Here is a 12,038-nt window from a genome sequence, read left to right on the forward strand (position 1 = left end):
CAGTTTAGAAAGCAGTATTAACTGCATTATCAAACAATGTTGACATATATACATATAAACTTATTCTTGCTTATATTAGTCAGGTCCAACTGCAAAGAACATAGATCATGCATTGCCATCACATAATGTGCTGGTATATCATGCATTGCTATTACATAATGTGCTGGTATATCATGCATTGCTATTACATAATGTGCTGGTAGATCATGCATTGCCATCACATAATCTGCTGGTAGATCATGCATTGCCATCACATAATGTGCTGGTAGATCATGCATTGCCATCACATAATGTGCTGGTATATCATGCATTGCTATTACATAATGTGCTGGTAGATCATGCATTGCCATCACATAATCTGCTGGTAGATCATGCATTGCCATCACATAATGTGCTGGCAGATCATGCATTGCCATCACATAATCTGCTGGTAGATCATGCATTGCCATCACATAATGTGCTGGTAGATCATGCATTGCCATCACATAATGTGCTGGTAGATCATGCATTGCCATCACATAATGTGCTGGCAGATCATGCATTGCCATCACATAATGTGCTGGCAGATCATGCATTGCCATCACATAATGTGCTGGTAGATCATGCATTGCCATCACATAATGTGCTGGTATATCATGCATTGCCATCACATAATGTGCTGGCAGATCATGCATTGCCATCACATAATGTGCTGGCAGATCATGCATTGCCATCACATAATGTGCTGGTAGATCATGCATTACCATCACATAATGTGCTGGCATATCAGGCTTTGGTCTACCAGCACATTATGTGATAGCAGATTTGGGTTAGTGCAGTTGGACTTGATCTGTAAGCTATTGTAAATGGTCATAATATTGCTAATGGCATGTAAGAATGCATTGTACATTATGTTGCTAATTCAGCTGCAGGTAAGAATGGGTTTGTGGATGGTATGATACATTAATTTGCTAATAGCAGGTAAGAATGGGTGTATTTTGAGAACCATTCTTAGGTTTGGCTTCTGTTTTCTTCAGCAGTAAATTTATACTTAAGAGTAAGTTAATGCAGGACATGATCATATAGAAAGTACTAAATTTGTATCAGTCACCACCAGTCACTGGAAGACAAGAATAAATGCTTACAGAAACTGTTGTTGACTCGGTTGGGCTACTGTTTCCTATATAAAAAATAATTCTGTATATTAGTCACTGCATTACATCATGGCATAGAAATTATAAAAGTTGTACAGACTTCAATGCTGATTGCAAGTTTTTTTTGGAGATAAATCTGTTGACTGGAAGATATGAGAGAGTTGCAAAGAATAGTTATCATTGGAAACCCTTGAAGATATGGTCTTTTTTTTGTTATACAGGTCAGGTCAGTATTGTCCTGTCAGTTATTCAATATTAGAACAACAAGTTAACAATTGCAGACATTATCTTTAGAAATAATGTGTAAATTTTCGCCTACTCAAAGTCCGTTTATGCTACGAAACAATAGAACTTCAGCTTCAAGCTGCTAATAAATTTTATAATTTTGACTGACTGCAAACTTGTTTGAGAGTGAACTAGGTTGACAAATATTTACAGCTGAAAACAGATTTACTTGTTCATTTTATGGGTGGCAAGTTCAAGGTTAGGGATGTCGGAATTATAATACAGCACTAGCAACACTCAATTGTGACAACTAGTCACATCATCTGTACATATTTGCAAAGAAGTCAGTCATATCCAACTGTAAACTGCACAGACCCAGATCTGCCATCACATAATGTGTCAACAGATCTGGATCGCTGTTGTTTGTTAAGCCTAATAGTAGAAGAAAGAACGTACCTAACCTGCCAACATATATGACGTCATATTAGAGTCTGTGTTGCCTGCAGTTAGAACCAAACCAAAATCTGAGAACTTCTTGAATTCATTTGCACAGAATACATTTAGTTGTCACCAGGGATGGGAGATAGAGGAAGCTGTTCCTTCATTTCTTTTAAGAATGAAAAGAAGTCTCATTTTTTAATGACTTCCATATTGCCAGTTGGTTACATGCCTAGAGGTGGTAATTGTTGGGGTCTGGCAGTTATATCATGACAATGTGCAGATGAACGAAAATTGGACCCCCGTTTTTCATTGACAATAAGAGCTTTTGGGATGGCCTATTGTCAATCATCTATTATCCATCCAAATATTAACACGAGTTTATGTCGCTGTACTCATCCTAAACTACTTGGAGGACTGCCATGAAATTTCACACACACTCATTCATCCCATTGTCTAGTTGGTCCTAAATGAAAATGGCGCCAGACTGATATTGCTAATCCTCCTGAATGGAACGTCATTTTGGCACAGGGTTTTCACCAGTGAACTTATGATGTTTAATTGGTCTTAAGTGAAAATGGTGCCACCTGGACAGCACGGGGTTTTCACCAGTGAACTTATGATGTTTAATTGGTCCTAAGTGAAAATGGTGCCACCTGGACATCCAGTATGGCCACCACAATGGCAGCAGCTTGAAATTCTTGCATAATGCACTAGCAGTTATGGTTCTCGGCAGTTTTTTTAGGAGTAATCAGTAGAACAAACAACACGGCCACTAATCTGCAGACACATTACGATATGGATTTTTGTTTGCAATTCAACTCGACTACATATACATTATGTGAAAATTCCTGTGGGTTTATTTTTTTGCATTCATCATAGTTTTGTCACAAATTGTAGAAATTGAGCTTGCATAGCAAAAATTGAAAATTTGACAAATCATGAAATTGAAACAGTGTGAAAAATTTCGCAGATGGTCTTGTGGATTTCCCTTTGGCCCAGGTCTATAACATGCATTAGCTGTGCATCAATTTTTAGAACCTCTCTGTATCAACAAATATTCTTCAGCTTGTCTGTAGAATGAATTCAAACAGATCTTATTTAACTTAGATACCATTTTAATCCAGTTGCAATAGATAACTGAGGTAGCTACCTATATAAATCATTTGCTGCAAATGTTGTCATTAAACTTCTTGCATCATCAGCTGAGATTTTCTCATCTAAGCCCCTGTTAATTGGGTATGTCACTTTTTTTAATGTTTACAATGTTGAACTTTAAGAATTATATTGCTTCCTGGGAAGTCTGTTTCTATGGCAACAACATGAAGCCACAAATTTTCTTTTTTGAAAAATTGAGTTTCAGGGTCTAAATTGACAAAAAGCATGACCAGAGGCATTCCCTGTTTGGAACCCAGTAATTGAATTTTGTATCATTCATTGTCAACGCCTGTCATCTAGCATATTTATTCAAAACACAGAATTTCACTTATGTTGTTAACATTCTGATAAGCTTTTGTACTTACTGTTTAAGAAATGAAAATTGTACATTTTTATGCTTATTTTTTATGTGTATTTGCTAATATTGAAATTTTCAGCTTAACACAACACTATGCAGTGTTATGAACCATGAAAGGGCCAGTTGCAGCTAGTCTGACAATTTCAATTTGTGGCAGTATGCATGCTCAGAAATTTTAATTGCACATGCTGTGTTAGAAAAGGATTTTTTTGGTAGTTACTTTGCAATTTAATTAGTGATTAATCATGGGAACATAAAGGTAATATAGGAACTGAATTGTGCAAATATTTCCAGAAGATCTTAGCATAGACTTGTAACCCTTTTCCTTCGTGTTTTAGCAACCATTTTCACATACCATATAAACTCGACTATAAGTCTAGTCCAACTGCAAACAACATAGATCCTGATCTGTTTTGTATGATGTGCCCGCAGATCAGGGTCTATGTTGTTTGTTCTGCTGATTACTCCTACCAAACTGCACAAACCCACATCTGCCAGCACATTATGCAAAAACTGATCTTTGTGTGTGCAGTTTACGGTTGGGCTCATAAGTGAGTCTAAACAGTAGCAACCATGAATGATTTCTAGTATAGTGAGATTTTTATTATTTCCACAGCCAATCAATAAATTCCTGACTTTGAAGGTATCAGTAGAGTCCAACTGCAAGCAAAATAGACCCTGATCTGCCATCAGATATATGTGCCATTTGATCCGAGTCTGTGTTGTTTGTTGTAGACATTACTCCAAGCAAACTACATTGACCAAGAGATCTGCCAGCACATTCTGTACTTGCAAATTTGGGTCTATGCAGTTTGCAGTTGGACTAGTCTTATATGCAAGTGTATACAGCATTGACCAAAGGTCTGAACTTTTAGAATTGTTGAAAATGAAACTCGTTGCTAATAAATTATTTGGATCTTCTGAATAATAGTCTATGCAAATTTGAGCCAGAGAACATAAAAAAGGGACTAAAAGAAATAAATCAAGGTAAAAAGTAATGCATTGTCAGGTTTATGCTACAGTGGAAACGCTGTAATTGACCGTTACATGAAACACAACTAAATGGGGTTCGATTAGAGCCAATCAACGTAACATCCGGCTTAATATGATTACTTTGGACTAACTTTTGTAGCTACATCAAGCAGGGATCTCAGATCAGATTAGACAGTTTTCATTTAATTGGTTGATCCGTTAATTGCAATATGAATTTGGTTAATTAGGAGTTTTAAATTTTTTGACCAAACTGAAGATGAAGAGAGTGCTAACATGATTCATGTTCATTGTTTCCGTTTTTCCAAGACCTACATTTTAGATTATTTATTAGCAAAGTAAAATAATATTTATGACCATCCAAAGGAAGTCATATATTATCCTAAATCAATTATGACAAAATTATGGCAGCTGACATAATTAGAGGCATTAGTGCTAATGTGCGTTGCAAATCAGATCACTGCTGATGGGATTCCAATGACTGTTTTGAACTGGTCGTATGAAATGCAGTATCTTTGCTCTTTAAAATTCCGTAATTAGGCATTCATAGTAATATGATTTGCTGCAGATTACACAGGCTAGAGATGGCAGCCATATTATGCTGCTCATCACAAGCAGTGATAATCTATTTAGGTCTTAAAAGGTTGCCAGATATGGCGATAGTAATAATGGATGACTCGTCGCTAACTTGCCACACTTGAACACTCTGGCTTCAAGCAATATGAAATAAATGTCATGATGGCATCACGTTTAATTTACTTATAAAGCCATTTTTAATCATCATTTTGGTAATACTTATAAGCATCATTCTGCAGAAAGATGATCCAGTGATAAACGATCTAAGCTGAGTCATTTGCTAGGTACTTTTGTGGCTTTTAAAAAAGAAGACTTTTTATGGGTACATGAATGTGTGGATATGCAGTGCGTGGATGTTTTCTGTAAAGCATGTTTTGGTTTTGTATGGTGCTTTATGGCACATCAACACAAGTAGGTTATTTAGTGTGGAGCCAACTGGAGTAAAATGTATTGCTAAAGGACACACCACTGTAGCTGACCATGAGTGGGTCTAATGGTAGGATTTCAACTTGTACACTTTTGGTCATGAGTCTAGTACTCAAACCACTGATCAAGCATTTCTTCTGCCTCCATTACTTGCCTCCTACAACATGCAGGAGCGTGCATTTGATCAGCACACACAAACCCATGGAAGGTTGTGCTAATGGCAAGATACCTTTATTGGGTATTAAAACTTTCAAATTTGAATCAACCATTAAAGCCATAAATGTTGGTACACCACATAAAAAGTAAATTAACAGTCAATTAAAATGATATGAGAAGTCCTAGTCTGTTACTATTCAAGAAATGGAAAAACAAATACAAGTGAGAAATGATAGTTCAGACATTCAAACATTATCTCATTGGGAGATTTGTAAGCTATTTTTGGGGAAGATGACTATTAGTTGAGGTTCGACTTGAGATGCAACACAAATTTTCATTTATAAAAAAAAAGAAATGAAAGGGAGATAACTTTCTTGTGCTTTTCTGATTATTCAATTTGATTAAGCATCTCTCCCAATAAGCAGTAATCAGTTATTGTTAATTTTGTGATTTTAGTTGAAATTCATTTCTGCACTATTTCCACTTGGATTGTTTAAAATAGCCTGGTTTGGGAAAAACAAAATTTGGACAGAATAATGTTTAATTTCTGTTTTAGGGCACTTTGCCCAAAAATGTATTCTGACACAGTTGTATTACTCCAGTGATAAGACAAAACAGATAAATGTAATTTTCAAAAAGTACATGAAGAGTTGCTCATCAGAAGTTGTCAAAAGTAGCAATCACTGCCATCTTACCTCTGTCTACTTGAGTTTGAGTCTCATGTTCAGCCTGTGTGGGTATGTGAGAAAGCTTGTCAGTAGCTTCCCATGGGTTGGTGGTTCTTACCAGGGTTTTCTGGGTTTTTCCTCCATCAGTTTTACTGGCCACCATGTGTAGCCTATGTTGCACTGACAAATGACATTAAACAAAACAAAAAATCAGCAACAATCATGACTAGAGTGTGATTTGTAACAGAGATGTCTGTATGATCTGCTGTAAAGAATAAAATTTATATTTCTGTCAAGTTGCCTTGATATAATGTTTATCTATGTCATGCAGATATGGAAAATTGTTTTCGGAGTGGCAGTCTATATATTGTATATACAAATCGTGATTGGCAGCTTCTGTGACTCAGTGGTCAGTGATCTATATTTGCAGCTAGTGGAACATTGGTTCAAATCTGGCTAGACCATACCCAGGTTAACTTAAGTGGTGTGACTCAGGAAAAGGCATTATACTCCCATTGCCACAGTACTAAACAGTCTTTCATGTGCTTATGTGTAATTAAGCACCAGTCAATCTGTCTGAATACATAATTTAGGATATTAAAGTAATTATTATCTTGAAAAGAAGAATATTTCAGAAAAAGAGGGAATTATTAAATAAAACGATGGTAAATAATGGGTCAACACTAAATTTGAATAACAGCAACATCTGGAATAGTTGGTTACATTTAAAATAACCAAATAATGAAAATAAATGTTGTTCTTTATCATTATCATTTATAGGGCCAAATGGGGAATACTAGTACCACCTTAGATATTGATCAACAGTTGCTTGATTTTGTATGGGGTGTTGTGATAACATTTTAGTGGAACTTCTGATCTTTCTGCTTTTCATTCTCATCATCATTATTATTATAATGATTATTATTATTTTGATTATTTGCATTATTATTATTATTATTATTATTATTACAGTGTATTATTTGTATTATTATTACATTGTATTATTATTTTTATTATTATTATTATTACAGTGTATTATTATTGTTGTTGTTATTAGTATTATTGTTGTTATTGCTATTATTATTATTATTATTATTATTATTATTATTATTATTATTATTATTATTATTATTATTATTATTGCAGTGATGGCTCAGACATACCCTGGGAGTAATCAGAAAGAGAAAGAATATGACTCTTATGGGGCCTCATATCAAACAGAGGATGGGGACTGGACAGGATCAAGGCAGGGGTGAGTTCCTAGACATTATCATAACAATTCTCTTGTCTGTTTGAACCATGAGATGCAAAAGTATTCTGTCAAATACTCAGATCTTCTCCCTTTTATTAAATGTATATTAACTCTGGTGGTTTTTTTTTATAACTGCTTTGTTGATATTGGGCAAGCAATATGTATAGTTTGAAAGTGTTTTGTCTTCATTTAAGTACATTTTGTACTATTCCTCACCTTGTTAAAACTTTTTTTTTAATGTTTTGCGATTAGACAGCTTGCCTCGATGGGACCTTTAGGAAAGAATATGTTTAGTGCTTGAAATATCTACAGAAAGGGAAAGATTAAAATTTATACATTTAATATTGATAGGTTTATCATATCTGATGCATACAAATTTGTTATGGTTCATACGGTGAGGATTCAAAGTTTTGGATACTTTATCATTATCCAAAGGATTTTAACTTGGGATTTATATTCTAAGATATACTTCCTGTTTGCGTACACATGTTTCATACTAAAGTAAAGACACCTCTCATACATTTGACAATGAAAATATATTTGCTGCAAGGTCTGGAGCCTTTTGGACTGGGTCTCTTTCTTCAATGGTATGCCATCTGATATCTGGCACTCTAGACAGAGCAGCAGTCTTGGCCTTGCTAATTGGTTTGGAATGCTCTGCAATTTATAAGGTTACACAAAAATCTTGAGAGTGCTTGAATGTGAACCATGCAGGAGTTTTTCCTCATATCAGTCAGTTGCTGGCTTTCATTCACTTAATGGTTGCCTCTTGTGCAAACACCACAACTTCCAGTCTGCCTCCCTGCATCCTCTAGAATAGAAGACATCTGTTTATCTTGCAGATTCTTTGTAATTCAAGCTAGTATGTAATTTTGATTCACCTGACAAATTTATTTGCAGTTGGATTCACTTATAGCATGACAAAATAAAAATTTTGACCTTCACTTCATGTATAACTTTTACTTTGTGGAAGAATAAAGCATAAGATTGCTTTTTTTTGCTATGTCAGGAAAACTGGCATTGCTCAAAGGTATTTAGACTGGGACAATAAAAGATGGATTCATATGTTTCATTGTATCATCCATTGGTTTTCAGGTGTGCCTGCTGATAGAAAACACTATCATACTGGGTTCACTGCCAAATACTTTCAGCATAGGAATAACACTGAATAAAGTTTATTGCACATGTTCCTTCCTAGAGGAATTTTGGATAATTTTTATTCAAATGCAAGTATTTTAGATTTCTTGTTGAATGCTGTCAAAATGCATTGTTGGAAGAAACTGGGAATTATACAAGCATTACTCATTTGTTGAGAATCTACCTAAATGTGAACCTCCAGAGCAGGAGGGCAAGTCTCCTTGTTTCAGCAATGCCAACCAAGCCTCCTATCAGTAGTTAAATACCTGCCAACTTTCTAGCCTTTGGTGGCTTTCTGAGATTAGAAATGCCCACTCTATTTCCTTCTTCCAAACCCAATATATCCAGTGGCTTCAGAGATACAGCTTAAATAAGTAAATTCCTTTGTATGAGGGCCTCAAGGTAGATTAGTATTTAGCTAATTGTGTTACCCTCTTTAAATAAGGTCATTATTATTATTATTATTATTATTATTATTATTATTATTATTATTATTATTATCAGTTGAATTAAATAACCTAGCATAAAGCCACCTCAGTTTTGGAATGTCCCTTGTCCTTTATGCGTAGTCCAGCATCTGTCCAGCACCTAGCAATAATTCCTAATTTCAGCTTCTTCTCAGAACACAACCATACCAGTTTAAACTAAACTTGGCATATAGAGTATCCTAGCATAAAGGACTTCAAGATTTATACAAAAGATTTCAATTCACCTTTAAATATGCTGAGAAAAAAAGAAGAAAAAAAATTAAACAACTTCTTCTACAAAACAGCTGAACATAATATTATCAAATTTGGCAGCATCTTTTCATGAGGACCTTTTGGCTTTCTACAAAATAATATGAGTCAATCATCAACTATGGCCACCATTTCTGGTAAATAAAAGATGTCATCATACATCAACTTATCAAAAACTGCTAGACCAATTTGAACCAGACATGGCACAGAGCATCAAGTCATAAATACTAATCTGGTATCAAATATGGCTGCCATTACTAAAAATAAAGATAAAACCTTTAAACAGTTTCTTGTCATAAACTTCTCAGTAGAATTTGACTTGATTTAAGAGAAAGCATTATGATATTAAGGGCTTTCAGATGTATGCAAATTATGTTCATTCATGATCAAAATATGGCCACTGTTATTAAAAATGGAAAATCATTTTTAAAACAAAAAAGAACTTTTCATAACTTTACATAATTTTATCCAATTTTACATAAAGCATCTTGGCATGAAAAGGCTCATATGTTGGTAGAAATGATGCCAATCTGCAGTCAAATATGGCTCTTATTGCTAAAAGTAGAAGTGCCTTTTAAATAACCACTGAAAAGAATTTTACCAAATCTAACAGAAACTGCCCTGGTTTAAATGCCTTTCAGCTTTATACAAATGATACCATTTCACCATAAAATATGACTGCTATTGCTAAATGTAAAAAATCATACAGTTATGAGATAAACAGAATTTGACAAACTATGTCATAACCCTTTACCTCATGCAAGTGTCTTTGGACACCTCTACTCCATTCGCATGGAAGCGCCTTTTGACGCCTCTTCTCCATTCACACGGAAGCACCTTTTGACGCCTGCTGTAAACATCAGCCATTTTAAGCCGGTTTTTGTAGTGCCACCTTTGGGGAAAACCCCCCCATTAGATACTACGTTCATTTTTCTGCGAATGACAATTATGTCAGATCACGTGGTCACTGTTTATGCACTGGTCGATATCTGCTATTTAAAGTAATTGGGTTGTAATCTCCACTCTCCAAAATGGTGGTCGCGGATTTCATTCAGTACTTATCGAAGTTTTCATGATTAAAATCACAACTATGAAAGATTCAGTAACTTAGGTAAAGGCTCTGATATTGATGTAGGCAGCAATTAGTTTTTATAAATTATCAAATTCAGATGATTTAGTGATGTAGACGCAGACGAAAAACTTGTAAATTTTGAGTATGCCAAATGGTAGCTACGGTTGGTCACGTGGCCTCACTGACATGATGGTGAACAAGTTCTCTCAAGATTTTAAAGCACATAAAAATTCTTCCGTGAAAAATAATTACACAGCTATAACAATCGGACTTTATCCTAAAACATTTTCCATTGTGTACCAAAAATGTAAAATGGTTAAAATTGCTGTTAATCGTAACATACACTACATTGCTTAACAGTTAACGGGCAGGCCTATGTGTATGGAGTCAAATAGGTAACAGGTGTTCTATTTATAGCATGCTGCACTTTGTAACTATGCTCTATGAGGTAAAGGGATAAACCATTCTTGCGTATAGGGATGTCAGTATTGAAAAAACTTTGCTGTTTGTTAATATGGAAGATACAAAACTAGTGACACCTTGAAACGGTTGTTTTGATAGCATGTACAATCAAGAGCATTCAAGAAATTTGAACAGAAAGCATCCTACTGAACCAGTCTGGCTGTTAGGCATGTGTACAGAAAGCATCCTACTGAACCAGTCTGGCTGTTAGGCATGTGTACAAAGAGCCAGGTGAGCAGTCTGGTCTCTTGTTTAGGGGTTTTGTGGTTGCAGGGAGGGTAGTTACACATGGTGCATGTAAGTAACATGGCATAGTTATATAAAACTTGTATTGTTTGGCTCATGTAACCTCTGTATTCATTGTCACAAGAAACCATAACAAATCCACCATGTTGTCTTTACACCCATGGCTGCCAATGATAATATGGTCTCATTTGTCAGCAGTTGACCTAATCCTGCTTAACCAATCATTGTTGGAAGCTAGGGTAAAATTTCCTCTAATGGTTGACCCAACATGATGTTTCATGCTGACTGAGTGAGACAGTCAGATTTTCACTTCCAGACACAGTCCATTTATCATTTAATGTTTATCTGTTTATCGTTTATTGATGAAGAAGAGGTACTTCATTGAAGTATTACAACTTTTTTAATTGCCTCATTGAATGGATTGATGCATATTCATGAGAAACAAGGAAATCTTATTGCAGGCAGCCACAGATGAAAAGAGTGTAGCAGATTTTCATCCATGACTTGCACAATTCCTCTTTACTCAAGGAGTTTTAATTGCAGGGGATATTATAAATATTAGTACCATGTGCACGTGCTTATAAGTTGAGTCCAACTGAAAACAACATAGGTCCTGTTGCATAGTGCACCAGCAGATCAGGGTCTATGTTGCTTGTTCTACTAATTACTGCTAAAAAACTGCAAAGACCCAGATTTGCCAGTGCATTAAGATGGCACATCTTGGTCTGTTCAGTTTGTATTAGGACTTGTAAGTGAATATATATGGTAATTAATTGCACCAAAATAAGATTGTTTGGCCTTTACATAAAGATAGAGGATGTAATTCTATTCTTCTATTTATTTTATTTCATTTTGAAATGAGAAGCGGACCAATTCTGTTACCAGATATAAATTTAAGATTTTCTGTGATTTTACTTTTTTTCTCTCCTCCAGCATCAGCAATTTTCAGACTCTATTTTTAGCCATGATACACAATGAGCACTGTCAGTAGGGACATTCTTAGC

At 35.1% G+C, this 12,038-nt stretch overlaps 1 protein-coding gene across 2 annotated transcripts in view; it reads left to right on the forward strand.

The window, feature by feature from the left end:
* Nucleotides 1–12,038, forward strand: part of LOC149773989 (inactive tyrosine-protein kinase transmembrane receptor ROR1-like) — a 467,815-nt gene that overhangs the window by 273,479 nt on the left and 182,298 nt on the right. For both annotated transcript variants that reach the window (XM_089945925.1, XM_089945926.1), the window contains exon 3: nt 7,275–7,380. In XM_089945925.1, the coding sequence (XP_089802051.1) occupies nt 7,275–7,380 (106 nt within the window). The remainder of the gene's footprint in view (nt 1–7,274; nt 7,381–12,038) is intronic.

Source organism: Sinohyriopsis cumingii, unplaced genomic scaffold (assembly GCF_028554795.1).
Source record: "Sinohyriopsis cumingii isolate HCF-2022 unplaced genomic scaffold, ASM2855479v2 utg000459l, whole genome shotgun sequence".
NCBI lineage: Eukaryota > Metazoa > Mollusca > Bivalvia > Unionida > Unionidae > Sinohyriopsis > Sinohyriopsis cumingii.